Source organism: Scyliorhinus torazame, chromosome 17 (assembly GCF_047496885.1).
Source record: "Scyliorhinus torazame isolate Kashiwa2021f chromosome 17, sScyTor2.1, whole genome shotgun sequence".
Lineage (NCBI taxonomy): Eukaryota > Metazoa > Chordata > Chondrichthyes > Carcharhiniformes > Scyliorhinidae > Scyliorhinus > Scyliorhinus torazame.
This window is the reverse complement of record NC_092723.1, coordinates 183,753,513-183,772,370: the sequence shown is the minus strand read 5'-3', so window position 1 is coordinate 183,772,370 and position 18,858 is coordinate 183,753,513. Positions and strand designations below refer to the sequence as shown.

The 18,858-nt window shown below is 45.6% G+C and overlaps 1 protein-coding gene across 3 annotated transcripts in view; it reads right to left on the bottom strand.

Moving 5' to 3' along the window:
- Window positions 1-1,162: 1,162 nt before the first annotated feature.
- cpped1 (calcineurin-like phosphoesterase domain containing 1) overlaps window positions 1,163-18,858 on the bottom strand; it is a 258,660-nt gene continuing 240,964 nt past the window's right edge. For 2 of the 3 annotated variants that reach the window (XM_072481805.1, XM_072481806.1), the window contains exon 4: window positions 1,163-1,802. In XM_072481805.1, coding sequence (XP_072337906.1) covers window positions 1,552-1,802 — 251 coding nt within the window. In that variant the 3' untranslated portion in view covers window positions 1,163-1,551. Of the gene's footprint in view, window positions 1,803-5,498; window positions 5,554-18,858 lie in introns of all 3 variants that reach the window. The other variant, XM_072481807.1, reaches the window with a different exon arrangement.

The window sequence follows — 18,858 nt, the reverse complement described above, 5'->3', positions numbered from 1 at the left end:
TCCCGCTGGCGTGGATTAAACCACCTCTCTTACCAGTGGGACAAGGCGGCGCGGGCGGGCTCCGGGGTCCTGGGCGATCTGGCCCCGGGGGGTGCCCCCACGGTGGCCTGGCCCGCGATCGGGGCCCACCGATCCGCGGGCGGGCCTGTGCCGTGGGGGCACTCTTTTCCTTCCGCCCTCGCCACGGTCTCCACCATGGCAGAGGTGGAAGAGACCCCCTGCACTGCGCATGCGCGGGGATGCCGTGAGCGGCCGCTAACGCTCCCGCGCATGCGCCACCCGGCAATGTCAGTTTTGCGCCAGCTGGCGGGGCACCAAAGGCCTTTCCCGCCAGCTGGCGGGGTGGAAATCAGTCCGGCGCGGGCCTAGTCCCTCAAGGTTAGGGCTCGGCCCCTCAAGATGCGGAGGATTCCGCACCTTTGGGCCGGAGCGATGCCAGACTGATTTGCGACATTTTTGGCGCCTGTCGGCGGACATCGCGCCGATTACGGAGAATTTCGCCCCTGGAATTAAAAGTCTAATGATGACCATGAAACTATCATTGATTGTCAGAAAAAAAACATGTGGTTCACAAATGCCCTTTACGGGAAGGAAATCTGCTGTCCTTACTTGGTCTGGTCTACATGTGACTCCAAACCACAACAATTTGGTTGACTCTTAAAAGGGTAATAAATGCTGGCCGAGCCAGCAATACCCACCCACGTCCCTTGAACGAAAAAAAAAATATATTTAGATATGTTCAGTGCTCTTAATCCCAAAATTCTAATTATTTTGAAGCCATTTAGATTTTGAAAGTTGTGCTGGTGTTAAACCCAGATACCCACTAATTTCCAACAAATAGGGTGGCTGGCAGATTGCTGAGTTCTCACGAATGCCTATTCTTTGCATTTATGACAAGACTGAAATGAAAGTAGTGATGGGTCCAAGCTGTCTTGTTAACACAGTGACACCTAATTAACACCCTAGTCAGACACACACCAAAGTGTTCGTCTGAGGTCTGCCCATCGGCGAGCTTTTGAAGTGATAATTAAAATTCACCATAGGTGGAATCCTACAAACTGTCTTACATAGCAAATTGTTGCTGTAATTGTTAATTTGACCAGCCATGAAGATGCCAAAAACAAAATCCTTATTATGATTTTTGCTAATTAATGAAAGCATGTTTGGTGTTCTTGTTTACATTTCTTTTATTATTTCAGATACTTCAACATGTTCAGATGATGTACAGCTTGAATACAGATCCTGCAGTAAATCGGTGACAGCTGGTAAAACATTGCTACAGATGGTAGCAAAAATAATGCCATAAAAGTCTCAAGATTATGTGTACAACTTCATGAGATAAGACATCGACCTAAATATATAGAAATCTGTATTTGATTTGGTAAAATATACTGGTGCTCTCAGTTTAATGGAGCAGAATAAATCTTGCTGATTAATTCACTGTATGGTTTTACAATGGACTTCAACAACTATGTGGATGTACCCATTAGTGCCGTTCATCTTGCGATGGTCCTTATGTGCATTGATTAAACAGCCTCTTCTGACAACTTTTCATTCAAGGCAGGGGTTCAGAACATTTACTTCAAAAAGGCCTGAAATCACCTCCTTAACTGTAAGGTCACTTAGTTCATCCAAACTGATGTACTTGTGATGGATTTTCTCCTCTGTCACTACCACTACCCGCACTCCGTGCTTGTCCTCTCCCAACTGGCAGCCAATAGCTGAAGTCACCACCATTTCCAGATTGTTAAACATACCACCAGCGTTCCGATGGTAGTGGCCAGAAAAAATCGCCTTTACACCTGGAAGAAATAAAAATAATCAGTCAGCATAACATCGTAAGGGTGCCTTTGACAATTTAATTTCCTTTGTCAATCATACAGGTGCTAAAGTTCTTGACAATATGCAGTCTCTACTTCAGTCACACAAAGAATTTGGCTTCTCGAAGCCTAAGAATGGTTGTAAGATGTATTAAACACATTTTTGTAATTAGGCTTAGCTGCCACTGTGCTGTGGTGAATTTCAGTGAGTGGAACCAACGTGGAAATTGTGCAGTTTCAAGGACCTGGAAGAATTGGTGGAGAATTCTAGGTGGAGAGTTTAATTTGCAACATTTTCTTTACAGAGCAAGCGGTGCTTTATTTTCCGCAACATATTTTCCGTGAACCACAGCTCGGAGCTGAAGACTGTGTGTGTGTGGAGACCTTGGGGAAAGTCTCATTATATGATGACAGAAAATCCCAAAAGCTGTCCAGTTGTTTCCGTTGCTGCTGCAGGAAAGAGTAATGCTGAGATATTATAAACTGCAACAAAAAGATAAAAAGTCATCAGAATTTGTTCAATGTTTGCTTTCATTTACGTTCCCTGTTAAAGAGAGCACATGGACGGACACCTTTAATGTAATAAGGTGTCCCAAGGTTCATAAGAGCATTATATTCAAAATTCGACACTGAGCCACATAAAGCAGATGCCCAGGTTCTAAGGAGCATCTTAAAAGGAGGAGCGGTGGAAAGCTTAGGAGAGGGAATTCCAGAGCTTAGGGTCAAGGCTGCTGAAAGTCTGGCCACCAACGATGGAATAATTAACATCAGGTGGCTGCAGAAGCTAGTATTTGGGGGAGCCCAGGTATCTCAGGGTTGTGAGGCTCCAGGAGATTACAGATAGGGAGGAGCGAGGCCATGGTCGGATTTGAAAATAAGATTAAGAATTTTAAAGTTAAGACGTTGCCTAAGGGGCTATGTACGGCCATGGCTGCGCGTTCCCCACCGAGGCCCCCTATCTAACGTGAGTGCCATTTTACAGTGCTGTGTTTCCCAGCACCCGTAACACGTGGCTTAACGCGTTCGCTGTGGGACTTTCTTCCCATTTAGTGAAATTGCGTCTTTAATTAACTGCTTCGCAGGGAGCCCTCTTAATATAAACAAAGATCTAGTAGCCCAAACGGTTACGATACTTTAATCTCACCTCTGGCTCCCAAACAGCCCGGCTGACTCGCAAACCAGGATTTTTAAAAACACTACTGCACCTGTCATACACACACTAACCCAGGCTTTTAACCCTTAAGTACATATAATACAAATATCTGAAATTCTTACATTCATCACAGGTTGCGTCCCCTTCAAAATTGAAGAGGTGGATAAGCATGTAAATACAATCTGAAAAATAGCTATATATACATAAAATATATATATATAAAAATGCATACACAAATATATATATATATATATAAAACACAACCACAAGGATGAAATAATGTACCAAACTGTCACAACCAAGTAACAAAAACTTTAAGATATTAATGGAACAAAGCATGTATGTGCCGTTAGCAAAGGAAATGAGACGTAAGAGTTAAATAGGAGCTGGTAAACCTAGAGGTCAGTGCAAACATAATCCCATATTTGGGTGATAGCTTCCCTCAACACCATCTTAATAATAATATAATAATCGCTTATTGTCACAAGTAGGCTTCAGTGAAGTTACTGTGAAAAGCCCCTAGTCATCACATTCCAGCGCCTGTTCAGGGAGTCCGGTACAGGAATTGAACCTGCGCTGCTGGCCTTGTTCTGCATTACAAGCCAGCTGTTTAGCCCACTGTGCTAAACCAACCCCTATCTTGTTCTTTGAAATTCATCTAATTATTTCGCTCAGATAAATATCAAATTTAAATAGTTGACAGCAAAAGAATGAAAGAGGTTCCCTAAGTTTCTTTTCTTTTCAAAAGAAATCCAGAATTGATTATTAATCTTATAATTTCTTTGAATTCACCTTTTGTTCTGGCAAACAGGAAATAATAATTTCACCAAAATATTTGAAAGGAATATTTCAAGGGATCACATGGAAAATTGTTTACCTCTTCATATTCAGGATCAGCCTATTACACATGTCTATATAGCCAGTTTGAAACGTTATTTTACAGTGAAATTCATTGATCAAAAAATTCTTCATCACTTGAATTAAATAAAAGAACCAATGAAGAATGCAAATTTTAACAGAACTTCATTGAGCAATTTGGATTTTGGGACTTTCTGCAATTCTATGTCACTCAAGACACTTCTGTGGTAATTCCATTTGACATTTCAATTTATTCAGCTTGATAACATTTTATGCTGTTTAGTCAGCTTATTTGACATTCCCTGTAGCTACTCTCATTACTGTGCCATAAAACTTGGACACACTAGCAATGCTTGGTGGCAAGGAGAAATCACATGTGCACCAATACGATTTAGAATCAAAGAATAAAGGTCAATAATTAATAAAGAACATTTTGAATAGCTGTCCGAATAAAAGACTACGATAATTTGGGGGGAAAATGCTTGGTCAAAGTCCCTTATCCTGGCCCCCAAAAGCATATTAGACCAAATGTTACTGAAACCAGCGAACACATGGCACCCGCTATTTGTTAGACATGCTCTTGCCCATTTAATTTCCAAGAACAAGACAAATTTCTGCACAGGGAGTTATGGAGGGAAATCGGAGCACCCGGAGGAAACCCACGCAGACACGGGGAGAATGTGCAGACTCCGCACAGACAGTGACCCAAGCCTGGAATCGAATCTGGGACCCTGGAGCAGTGAAGCAACAGTGCTACCCACCGTGCTGCCACGCTTGTAAAAAATTATTTTCAGACATGTTGCTTGGCAGTATTGATCTCACACCTGCAAATCCAAAGATGTGTAGGGTAGATGAATTTGCCACACTAAATTTCCCCTTAATTGGATAAAAAAAATAATGAGGTACTCTATCATTATAAATTTATTTGAAAAAGACTTATTACTGCCAAGGGCAAACCCTAACTTTCAATAGCGATTTTAGTCCATAGTTCCAATGTAAAACAGGAACCTCATGCTGTTCAATATATAGATGAATGGGGAGCCAGGATGTGAGATGCTGTTTTGTGGAGTTTATAAAGGAATAGCACATCTCCCACAGCAAATTCTAAATTTTTGCATTTAACTGCGCATCTGCCCTCCTCACCTGTAGTTGTCAGATTTGTAATAATAGTGAGCATTCTTACCATCAACATTATTTTTAGATTGAATCCTGGCCCAATGAGTCTATTCAGTGAACTACTGAAACACAGAGACCAGGAAAATCCTACAATTGATCTCTGGTCTATGGCAAAGATAATTAACTGATCTCAACTGAGGCTACAATTGGCCTCTGCACCCCTGTCTTAAGGAGAGAAAACCAGCTAAGATTCACATTTCAGATGACTATCTAGTGATTGAAACCTGCTGTAAGTTCATATATGTGGGCGTCAGTTGAGGAGCAGATCTGCCTCAATTATTTGAATAACCATCATTGTCAAGGTTCACTTGCAGAATGGAAATATGGGTGAAATGGCAGTGGGCAACTAGCAGCCGTGTACAAAACGTCAGTCCAGTGTGTTGGCAGGGGGCTGCTGTCAACACATTCAGGAGAGCCTCGGGAGTAAATTAGCCAGAAAAGTCAGCAAAACAATCTAGCTTTCTTCGACCTCACGAAGCAATCTTCCTTACCTCAGCCTAGCTACTCTCCAGGATAGATCAGTGATTTCACTGCCAGGACAATAATCTGAAATCAACGGGAAATAAATTGGGCAGGTTTAAAAAAAAAAAAAAAAAAATTTTTATTAAAGTTTTCAAACACAATTTTTCCCCCTTACAAATCAACAAAAACGGTAACATGATAACTGATATATAACATTGTTTAAATAATATAGTAAACTAACCAAATAACACAAAATAATGCTCCCCCCGCCCCCTCACCCATTCTAGAACACAAACAATTTACCCCCCCCTCCCCCCGGCTGCTGCTGCTGGCGATCTATTTTCCCCCTAACGTTCCGCTAGGTAGTCGAGGAACGATTGCCACCGCCTGGTGAACCCTTGAGTCGATCCTCTCAGCGCAAACTTCATCCGCTCCAGTTTTATGAACCCCGCCATATCGTTTATCCAGGTCTCCACGCCGGGGGGTTTCGCTTCCTTCCACATGAGTAAAATCCTACGCCGGGCTACTAGGGACGCAAAGGCCACAATGTCGGCCTCTTTCGCCTCCTGCACTCCCGGTTCATCCGCTACCCCAAATATAGCTAACCCCCAGCTTGGCTTGACCCGGACCTTCACCACCTTCGAGATCACTCCCGTCACTCCCCTCCAATACCCCTCCAGTGCCGGACACGACCAAAACATGTGTGTGGTTCGCCGGGCTTCCCCCGCACCTCCCGCATTTGTCCTTCACTCCGAAGAACCTGCTCAACCTCGCTCCCGTTATGTGTGCTCTATGTAGCACCTTAAATTGGACCAGGCTAAGCCTGGCACACGAGGAAGAGGAATCTACCCTACTTAGGGCATCAGCCCACAAACCCTCCTCAATCTCCTCCCCGAGCTCTTCTTCCAATTTTCCCTTCAGTTCTTCTACCAGCTCCTCCCCCTCTTCTCTCATCTCCCGGTATATTTCGGACACTTTGCCCTCCCCGACCCCCCCCCCCCCCCCCCCCCGAAAGCACCCTGTCCTGGATCCCTTGTGTCGGGAGCAGCGGAAATTCCCTCACCTGTTGTCTCGTGAACGCTCTCACCTGCATATACCTAAAGATATTCCCCAGGGGCAGCTCATACTTTTCCTCTAGCCCTCCCAAGCTCACAAACGTCCCATCTATAAATAAATCTCCCACTCTCCTAATTCCTGCCCGGTGCCAGCTCTGGAACCCTCCGTCCAACCTCCCTGGGGCAAACCTATAGTTGTTCCTGATCGGGGACCACACCGAGGCTCCCAACACACCCCTCTGTCGCCTCCATTGCCCCCAGATACTTAATGTTGCCGCCACCACTGGGTTTGTGGTAAACCTTTTCGGGGAGAGCGGTAGTGGCGCCGTCACCAGCGCTTTTAAGCTCGTTACTTTGCAGGACGCCATCTCCAGCCTTTTCCACGCCGCCCCCTCTCCCTCTATCATCCACTTACGGATCATCGCCACGTTGGCGGCCCAGTAGTAGTCACCCAAATTCAGCAACGCCAGTCCCCCTCTGTCTCTGCTACGTTGCAGGAACCCCCTCCTTACCCTCGGGGCCTTCCCTGCCCACACGAAGCTCATGATGCTCCTATCTATTTTTTTGAAAAAAGCCTCAGTGATCAATATAGGGAGACATTGGAACACAAATAGGAACCTCGGGAGGACCATCATCTTAATTGCCTGCACTCTGCCCGCCAGTGACAGTGGCTGCATACCCCACCTTTTGAAATCCTCTTCCATTTGTTCCACCAGCCGAGTCAGATTAAGTCTGTGCAAGGTTCCCCAGCTCCTGGCTATCTGAATCCCCAGGTATCGGAAGTTTCTTTCCACTCTCCTTAGCGGCAGGCCATCTATCCCTCTACTCTGGTCCCCAGGGTGTATCACGAAAAGCTCACTCTTTCCCATGTTAAGCCTATATCCCGAGAAATCTCCAAACTCCCTCAATATCTGCAGGACCTCTGTCATCCCCCCCACTGGATCCGCCACATACAGCAGTAGGTCATCCATGTAGAGTGACACTCGGTGTTCCTCTCCCCCTCTAACCACCCCTCTCCATTTCCTGGAGTCTCTCAGCGCTATGGCCAGTGGTTCAATTGCCAGCGCGAACAGTAATGGGGACAGCGGGCATCCCTGTCTTGTTCCCCTATGTAGTCAAAAATACTCCGACCTTTGCCGATTTGTGACTACACTTGCCATTGGGGCCCCATAGGAGTTTAACCCAGCTGACAAACCCCTCCCCGAACCCGAACCTCCTCAGCACCTCCCATAGATACTCCCACTCTACCCTATCAAATGCCTTCTCTGCATCCATTGCCACCACTATCTCTGCCTCCCCCTCTGCTGGGGGCATCATTATCACCCCTAATAGCCGTCACACGTTAACATTCAATTGTCTCCCCTTTACGAACCCTGTCTGATCTTCGTGCACCACCCCCGGGACACAATCCTCTATCCTCATTGCCAGCACTTTTGCCAGCAACTTGGCGTCCACATTTAGGAGTCAGATAGGCCTATAAGACCCGCATTGCAGCGGGTCTTTATCTCGCTTCAAGATTAGTGATATCGTCGCCTCCGACATTGTCGGGGGTAGGGTCCTCCCTTCTCTGGCCTTGTTAAAGGTTCTTACCAGCAGCGGGGGCAACAAGTCCACGTATTTTCCATAAAATTCCACCGGGAACCCGTCAGGTCCCGGGCCTTCCCTGCCTGCATATTCCCCAGCCCTTTGGTCACCTCGTCCACCCCAATTGGCGCCCCCAGGCCTGCCATCTCCTGCTCCTCCACCCTCGGGAACCTTAGTTGGTCCAGAAACTGCTGCATCCCTTCTTTTCCCTCCGGGGGTTGGGACCTATATAACCTCTCATAAAAGGTCTTAAACACCTCATTTATCTTCCCTGCTCTCCGCACCGTGGTTCCCGTTTCATCCCTAACTCCCTCTATTTCCCTCGCCGCTGTCCTCTTTCGAAGCTGGTGGGCCAACAGGCGACTCGCCTTTTCCCCATATTCATATCTCATCCCCTGTGCCATCCTCCACTGTGCCTCTGCCCTCCCTGTGGTCAGCAGGTCGAACTCCGTCTGGAGTCGTCGCCTCTCCCTGTATAGTCCTTTGTCCGGGGCCTCCGCATATTTTTTATCCACACCCAAAATCTCCCCCAGTAATCTTTCCCTTTCTTTGGCCTCTGTTTTCCCCTTGTGAGCCCTGATGGAGATCAACTCTCCCCTGACCACCGCCTTCAGCGCTTCCCATACTACCCTCACTCGGACCTCCCCATCATCGTTGGCCTCCAGGTACCTTTCGATACATCCCCGCACTCTTCCGCAGACTCCCTCATCCGCCAGTAATCCCACATCCAGTCGCCAGAGTGGACGCTGCTCCCTCTCCTCTCCTAGTTCCAGATCCACCCAATGTGGGGCATGGTCTGGAACAGCTATGGCTGAGTACTCAGTTCCTTCCACCCTCGAAATCAGTGACCTTCCCAAAACAAAGAAATCTATCTGGGAGTATACCTTATGGACATGGGAGAAAAAGGAGAACTCTTTGGCCAGCGGCCTAGCAAATCTCCACGGATCCACTCCCCCCATTTGGTCCATAAACCCCCTCAGCACCTTGGCCGGTGCCGGCCTTCATCCGGTCCTGGATCTAGATCTATCTAACCCTGGGTCTAGCATGGTGTTAAAGTCCCCCCCCCATTACCAGGTTTCCTACCTCCAGGTCCGGGATGCGTCCCAGCATCCGCTTCATAAATCCAGCATCATCCCAGTTCGGGGCATATATGTTGACCAGCACGACCTCCATTCCCTGCAGTCTGCCACTCACCATCACATATCTGCCCCCGCTGTCCGCTACAAAGTTCCTAGCCTCGAACGACACCCGTTTCCCCACCAATATGACCACCCCTCTATTCTTTGCGTCCAGCCCTGAGTGGAACACCTGTCCCACCCACCCTTTCCTTAACCTAACCTGGTCCGCCACCTTCAGATGCGTCTCTTGAAGCATGGCCACGTCTACCTTCAGTCCCTTTAAGTGCGTGAGCACTCGGGCCCTCTTAATCGGCCCATTTAGGCCTCTCACGTTCCACGTGATCAGCCGGACTGTGGGGCTGCCTGCCCCCCTCCCCTGTCGACTAGCCATCACCCTCTCTGGGCCAGTCCCACGTCCCGGTTCCGCGCACCCACCCGTCCCCCAGGCGGCGCATTCCCGCCCCAACCACCTTTTCGCTTACCAGCTCCCTTTCGATCTCCGCAGCAGCAACCCAGTTGACCCCCCCTCCCTCCCCCCCCTCCCCCTTCCCCCGCTAGATCCCCATCTAGCATGGTTACTCCCCCCATATTGCTTCCGAAAGTCAGCTGACTTCAACTGACCCCGGCTTCTCCCGCTCTCTCCTTGACCCCCCCCGTGTGAGGAACTCCTATCCTCCTCGCGCCTATCTTCCCGCCATCATCTCTCTGACGCGGGAAAAAGAAAAAGAAACCCCGCGCTCTCTAGAACCATCCCGCCCCTCATGGCGCAGCTCCCCCTACCGCCCCATTCCCATTCCCCATCCCCCGCCTGTGTCTCTTCTTCCCCCTCACCGGCGCCCACATTTCTCAGTGTCCCCCCCATCCCAATTTACATCTCTATATACATCAGCATTGTCGTTTCCCCTCCAACATCAGTCCCTCAGTTCTGGTCCAGTTTCTCGTTTTGAATGAAGGTCCATGCTTCTTCTGCCGTTTCGAAATAGTAATGTCTATCCTGGTGCGTGACCCACAATCGCGCCGGCTGCAACATCCCGAACTTCACTTTCTTCTTGTGCAGCACCTCCTTGGCTCGATTGAAACTCGCCCTACTTCTCGCCACCTCCGCACTGCAATCCTGATACACTCGTATCACCGCATTCTCCCATCTACTACTTCATACCTTCTTGGCCCATCTCAGAACCACCTCTCTGTCATTGAAGCGGTGAAATCGCACGATCATCGCACGAGGTGGTTCTCCAGCCTTTGGTCTCCTCGCAGGGACCCGGTGGGCCCCTTCAACTTCCAAGGGGCCCGAGGGGGCCTCAGCTCCCATTAGCGAGCGTAGCATCGTGCTCGCGTAAGCCCCGCCGTCAGCTCCTTCCTCTCCCTCGGGGAGACCCAGGATCCGGAGGTTCTTTCTCCGTGATCTGTTTTCCAGGACTTCAATCCTTTCGATGCACTTCTTTTGCGTCTGCATTTTGACCGCTAGGCCCAGGTTCTCGTCCTCGTTGTCTGTTACCTTCTGCTCCACCACACGGAGCTCTATCTCCTGGGCCTTTTGTGTCTCTTTAAGCCCCTCGATTGCCTGTAGCATCGGGGCCAGCACCTCCTTTTTTAACAGCTCCACACACCGTCTTAGAAACTCATCCTGGTCCGGTCTCCATGTCGCCTGGGCTCCCTCCGCCGTCACCTTGCTCCTTTCTTCCTTCTGCCACTGCCCTCGAGGATTCTCCGAGATCTGGCCGCCGCCGATATTTTTCTTTTCCGCTGGGGGGGGGGGGGGGGGGGGGGGAGACGGACTCCCTGTTGCCTCACCCCACACCGGGTTTCGTCTCGAAAAAATTTCCCGTTGGGGCTCTTAAAAGAGCCCGAAGGTCCGTTTGAGCTGGAGCCGCCGAAACGTGCGGCTTAGCTGGTCATCGCCGCAACCGGAAGTCTCCTAAATTGGGCAGGTTTTACAGCAGGTGGGCAAAGCACTCAGCCAAATTACTGCCCAGGTGGTGAAGACCCACTGTTAGTAGTCCCCTCCCCTGTCTCCTGCCTTCCAACATACAGCAAATGAAAAATGAGAAAAAAATACTCGGATTGTATTTCATGGTATAATGTCCACAAAATATTCTTCATGCTTTGTAGAGGTGACCTTACATAGTAATTACAGAGATTAGTTTTCCTATAAAATGAATATTTAAAACATAAACATTCTAATCCCATCTCCACAACAAGAAACTAATTAGCATTGGCACTGAGGGATGTAATCTATCGTTAAATACATCTCATTACCTCTTTAACTAATTTTAATCCTTCACCAAATTAATTTTTAATGTATGTCGTATGTAAAATACATTCAGAAGACTGATGGAATACAATTTATATCAATTTAGCCTTATTGTGAGCTAATTATTGCAAATGGTTTTATTATATGTATAGGTATAAGTACGTGCTTTTTTTCCACCACTTACAATGAATTGGACAAACCTTTCCACAAAATTACAATGTCCTTTGCTTCACGAACCATTCTAGTTAACAATTGCTTCTGTAAAATCTGGTCACCCTGGGATCACGGGCACCAATTTACCAAATCCCCTTCTTCATTATCATTGCTCCTTCTTGCTGCAGCACCAAGTCTGCATGTTCTCTCGCCAAACAGACATTCTCCACAAATTCTACTTCCTTGCAGTTTAGAACAGAAGTTCACAACATTTAAGGCAAGCTTGTGACTTTGTAGGACTTTTGTTTTGTAGGGCATACACACTCAACCCTTTCGTGGCGAGAACAAATAGCCACCCTTTAAAGTGAGCCACTTTGCATTTTTAGAGGTCCACTGAAGGCAGCTAGTTTCTTTTTATATAAAATATCTTCTTACAGATCAAAAGCTAGATACGTTTTCCCAGATATTCTGTCAAACGACAAACACCATCAAAAAGTAGGGATGGTTACGTTGCTAAACAAAGTGCTGTCTGTTAAACGCTTTGAAAGTGATTATTTATTATTCAGTAAATTTGCAGTAGATGCAGAATATCGTATTAAGAAATGTAATCAGTCTACTCCATTATACAAAAACACCAGTTATTCAATTAATTTGCGTTAGATGAAGACTACCTTATTAAGAAACATAATCAGTCTCCTACACTATACAAAAACACCAACTGATATATAATCATCGCCCTCCAGCAATGTTGTCACAGCAGCAAGAACAGGAATCAGTCAGCAAGCAGATTCTGTTCCAATTTCCCATGTTATATTTCCCATGACAGGTTTGTTCTATTGGTACCTCAGGTTGCACAATTATCACAACTTGGTCATTTTGGAATGAAATTATGTCAATCATTATAAAAAAAGCAGTCAGATAAAAAGCTAATGTTACATAACCTAATTTCTCTTTGGTTTTTCAATATCATCAGTGTCTATCTCTTCATTGGAGGGAAAGGCAATGGAGCTCTGGATACAGCATCCTACAAAAGCTTCAGTAGGAGGTTAAAATATTCATTACATTTATTTCACAGTAATGATTTTTATTACCAACAGCAAAGGTCCAGACAAATTTATCTTTGAGAAAAACTGTGCTTATGTTACAATGACACAAACATTTCTCTCAGTTAGCCAAATGTGGACAGAATAAGTGTCAAATTTGGCTAGATTGCTGTGTAGCCATCGTGGAATATTTTACGACATTAAAGCTTCCATTTCATTGCAAGTTCTTCTATTGAGTGCAAGATAGTACTAGCCCGGAGATTGTGGGGCCTGAAGATGCAAAAACCATGAACTGTCGGTGTTCGCTGCTGTTACCCATCTGAACCTGACTGGCACTTCAGTATTTAGTGCAAGCAGAGAATAACATAGGAATACTGAAGTGGCAGTCCATAGAATTACAGTGAAGAAGGAGGATGTTCGGCCCATCGAGTCTGCACTTGCCCTTGGAAAGAGCACCCCATCCAAGCCCCCACCCCCACCCCATCCCTGTAACTCCACCTACGCCTTTTTTGGAAACTAAGAGCAATTTAGCATGGCCAATCCACCAAATGTGCACATCTTTGGACTGTGGGAGAAAACAGGAGCACCGGAGGAAACCCACGCAGACACGGGGAGAATGTACAGACTCTGCACTCTACGTCCCAAGCCGGGAATCGACCCTGGGATCCTAGAGCTGTGAAGCCACGGTGTTAACCACTGTGCCACCGTGCCGCCCACTCATATGTCACTCACTGCATGTTCCACTAATAATAATCGCTTATTGCCACAAGTAGGCTTCAATGAAGTTACTGTGAAAAGCCCCTAGTCGCCACATTCCGGCGCCTGTTCAGGGAGGAAGGTACGGGATTGAACCCACGCTGCTGTTCTGCATTATAAGCCAGCTGTTTGGCCCACTGTGCTAAACCAGCCCCTACAGGCCTCCAAAAATAGTGGAATCTTATTAAACACCTCGATCATGGTTAATTACTAGATTTTTGAAAAAAAATGTAAAGTTTTCACCACATCGTTAGATCTCTCAACAAGGTTTTCTTTGAGGTCAGTGATGAGCACCTTTGAGTTGAATTCAATTCACTGGCAGGTTGGCAGTGCGAGGGGTGGGCCCTCTGGGCAGCCCCATGAGAGGAGTTCCCCATATGGGTGTTGGGGAAGCCTGATGCATCTGCGGAATCAGCCCTCTGAAATGCAAAGTACTAGACACTCGGGCAGCAGGGTAGCACAGTGGTCAGCGCTGTTGTTTCACAGCGTCGGCACGTTTTCCCAGTGACTGTGTGGGTTTCCTCCGGGTGCTCCGGCTTCCTCCCACAAGTCCCGAAAGACGTGCTTTAAGGTAATTTGGACATTCTGAATTCTCCCTCCGTGTACCTGAACAGGGGCCGGAATGTGGCGACTAGGGGTTTTTCACTTCATTGCAGTGTTAATGTAAACCGACTTGTGACAGTATAGATTATTATTATTAATAATGAAAGCCTACTTGTGACGCTAATAAAGATTATTATAAACTGTTTAGGGCTTTCCTTAACCTTTAAGCAAACTGACATAAGGAGACAATCAGAAAACACATGCCCAGAATGAAGTGCTCAGTGATGTAAACTTTTAGATTAAATCTCAGTTACACAGTCCAGTTTCAAAATGTAGGAAAAGTTTCAAGGGTTCTTGTGGAAATGGCACTAAGGCCGGACCCCAAGTTATCTACACACCCAAAAATGGATCTGGAGAACACTCTATAATCTAGGGGTGATGATGAGTAAGGAGTCTTATTTGCTTAAATGTGTAACATATGGAGACAGAAACTTGAAAATTATGAGAATGCAGTCAAACCTAAAATGCAATAAACGATTCTAAGTACATGCCCTCTATTCGTTTACTTACAGTTGCTCTTCAGGAATGACAGTTATCTAGTAGTAGGAAATCTGTCTAAGATGCCAAACACTATAACTAGTGTAATGGAGATTAATAGCTTTAGGAAGGAGATGGGCAACTTGTACAATGTAATTGCAGTTGTCTTTCAAGGTAGATGATAAATATTGAAACAGAAAGCATCCAATCACACTAGATGAGCCTCTGTTTGCAAAGGATGCGCGTGTGATTATTGACTATTCATGGGAACTTATTCCAAGATTGTTTTGGGACTTGGGTCTGCAACTTACCAATAGAAATAACTTTTTGTTTTCAATGCAAAAAACAAGATTGGAAGCATACACTAGCAGGTCTTTACAACACTGAGGTGTGTGGATAATAGAAATCCACGAATGCTATTTGATTTGTATGCCTCTCACATTCTAATATTCTGTTATAGTGCTATCCTTGCTATTTGAATGTTATACTCATTCAGTTCTCATTTTAGAACAGGCACATTTACAGATATACAATCATTGTAACACATAATTCAGGGACATGTTATGAGGGTGGCTATCTTTTTAAAGTTTGTTGGCTCAAGATGCTTAATTATCTAGTTCTATCCTCAGATACTGAATGAAAATGAAGTTTGTATGAGCACAAATTAAACTAAAATTCCTTGATTGGAAGCTATGTAATCTTACCCAGGAGACATTGCAACTAGTATCTTACATGTACCCGCTTTCAAATAAATTCTTGTCTACCAGGTCTTGTATTCATGATACAATGCCTAATCACATCACAGGAGTAAATGGATGCTGGTTTAGCTCTGGATTATTTCTCTAGCAAAACCAGAGCTTTATAAATCCCTGTGTGCATGGAGTGTGGACTTAAGTTTCTTCAATAAATCAAAATTTTAAATTAATAAATTAATAAGCTGAAAGGTCATTGCTTTCTGCTCAAACTTAATTAGCTTTATATCTGCCCCGCTTTAGGAATGAAATGTAGCTGCAATTCAATTGTAAATTACATAGAATATTCTTGTGCCATAGTTGGTTGTATCAAAATGACTGAAATTTAAAAAAGCAGATTATACTGTTATTAAACCTTCTAAATAGCACACATGGTTCAAGGACAAGAATATTAACATTTCCTTCAGAATATATCTCTCATTCTTCCATTCTAATTTATGTCAATTATTTCCTGTTCGGCCCTGGATTTCTCCTTACACCCAAAATGAGTTAATCAACTGAGAGAAGACAACCTACTACTTCTTCCCATTTGTCTGTCATTGACACGTAGTCAAACCATTAAGAGAAATGTATGTGAGATTTAAATAGGTTAAATTTATTAACCTTTAAATTCATCCTGCTCGTGACGTATCTTTCCTGCAGTACATCCTGTAAAGTGAACTGAATGCAGAAGGCACCATGAGGAAAATCACAGGGGAAAACCAGCATTGCCATTCTGTGGTTAGTGCAGACATGCATAAATATCACAAAGCCTTGCATTTGCATCTCACAGCTTGATTTCTTTAATGGCGTGGTAATTCAGAATACTTTTGTTCCTTTATGTATAACAGGTTTGAATCACATGTGAAGAAGGTCTCTTTAAATCTCAATCATTACCGGCTGAATTCTTCGTTTGGAGACAAGTGTTCCCGCCAGAACTGAAGCGTGCAATTTACGATACCGTTGGGGGCGCTATTTGTTCCAAATTCAGGACATGTAAATTGGGCAGCACTTTGCCAGCATGAATTGGAAGCAATTCCTAGCCCCCCTGGCGCAGTAACTCCTGGGGCCAGAATTCGTACTAAAGAAAGGCTGGAGCTGCTTATGAGCACTCCACTCCCCACACAGTCATTCCAGCCACCAAGGTGGCTCAGAGAACACCTGCCCCCCGATTCTGTGCTTCCGAAATGGATCGATGCCAATGAGGAGACGAGGGGCACCCTCTTCCCCAGGGTGGGCCAAAGACTGAAGCCCGCCCTCCCAAACAGCGCCTGGGAGGAGGTGGCAGAGGAAGTCAGTGCTGCCAGCCTCACCAGGAGGAGACAGCTCGAGATCCTGAGGGGTGGGCGTCACTGGTGAGGCCTCTGCTCTGAGATGGGCAGTGTGCCAGGGAGGGTTCCAAAGGCCACGGTGTAGGAGTCCTTTGATTGGGGTGAGCTCTGCGATACATAAGAACATAAGAACTAGGAGCAGGAGTAGGCCATCTGGCCCCTCGAGCCTGCTCCACCATTCAATGAGATCATGGCTGATCTTTTGTGGACTCAGCTCCACTTTCCAGCCCGAACACCATAACCCTTAATCCCTTTATTCTTCAAAAAACTATCTATCTTTATCTTAAAAACATTTAATGAAGGAGCCTCTACTGCTTCACTGGGCAAGGAATTCCATAGATTCACAACTCTTTGGGTGAAGAAGTTCCTCCTAAACTCAGTCCTAAATCTACTTCCCCTTATTTTGAGGCTATGCCCCCGAGTTCTGCTTTCACCCGCCAGTGGAAACAACCTGCCCGCATCTATCCTATCTATTCCCTTCATAATCTTATATGTTTCTATAAGATCCCCCCTCATCCTTCTAAATTCCAACGAGTACAGTCCCAGTCTACTCAGCCTCTCCTCGTAATCCAACCCCTTCAGCTCTGGGATTAACCTAGTGAATCTCCTCTGCACACCCTCCAGTGCCAGTACGTCCTTTCTCAAGTAAGGAGACCAAAACTGAACACAATATTCCAGGTGTGGCCTCACTAACACCTTATACAATTGCAGCAGAACCTCCCTAGTCTTAAACTCCATCCCTCTAGCAATGAAGGACAAAACTCCATTTGCCTTCTTAATCACCTGTTGCACCTGAAAACCAACTTTTTGCGACTCATGCACTAGCACACCCAGGTCTCTCTGCACAGCAGCATGTATTAATATTTTATCATTTAAATAATAATCCCTTTTGCTGTTATTCCTACCAAAATGGATAACCTCACATTTGTCAACATTGCATTCCATTGCCAGACCCTAGCCCATTCACTTAGCCTACCCAAATCCCTCTGCAGACTTCCAGTATCCTCTGCACTTTTTGCTTTACCACGTATCTTAGTGTCGTCTGCAAACTTGGACACATTGCCCTTGGTCCCCAACTACAAATCATCTATGTAAATTGTGAACAGTTGTGGGCCCAACACTGATCCCTGAGGGACACCACTAGCTACTGATTGCCAACCAGAGAAACACCCATTAATCCCCACTCTTTGCTTTCTATTAATTAACCAATCCTCTATCCATGCTACTACTTTCCCCTTAATGCCATGCATCTTTATCTTATGCAACAACCTTTTCTGTGGCACCTTGTCAAAGGCTTTCTGGAAATCCAGATATACCACATCCATTGGCTCCCCGTTATCTACCGCACTGTTAATGTCCTCAAAAAAATCCACTAAATTAGTTAGGCACGACCTGCCCTTTATGAACCCATGCTGCGTCTGTCCAATGGGACAATTTCCATCCAGATGCCTCACTATTTCTTCCTTGATGATAGATTCCAGCATCTTCCCTACTACCGAAGTTAAGCTCACTGGTCTATAATTACCCGCTTTCTGCCTACCTCCTGTTTTAAACAGTGGTGTCACGTTTGCTAATTTCCAATCCGCCGGGACCACCCCAGAGTCTAGTGAGTTTTGGTAAATTATCACTAGTGCATTTGCAATTTCCCTAGCCATCGCTTTTAGCACTCTGGGATGCATTCCATCAGGGCCAGGAGACTGGTCTACCTTTAGCCCCATTAGCTTGCCCATCACTACCTCCTTGGTGATAACAATCCTCTCAAGGTCCTCACCGGTCATAGCCTCATTTCCACCAGTCACTGGCATGTTATTTGTGTCTTCCACTGTGAAGACCGACCCAAAAAACCTGTTCAGTTCCTCAGCCATTTCCTCATCTCCCATTATTAAATCTCCCTTCTCATCCTCTAAAGGACCAATATTTACCTTAGCCACTCTTGTTTGTTTTATGTATTTGTAGAAACTGTTACTATATGTTTTTATATTCTGAGCAAGTTTACTCTCATAATCTATCTTACTCTTCTTTATAGCTTTTTTAGTAGCTTTCTGTTGCCCCCTAAAGATTTCCCAGTCCTCTAGTCTCCCACTGATCTTTGCTACTTTGTATGTTTTTTCCTTCAATTTGATACTCTCCCTTATTTCCTTAGATATCCACGGTCGATTTTCCCTCTTTATACCTTCCTTCCTTTTTGTTGGTATAAACCTTTGCTGAGCACTGTGAAAAATCGCTTGGAAGGTTCTCCACTGTTCCTCAACTGTTTCACTATAAAGTCTTTGCTCCCAGTCTA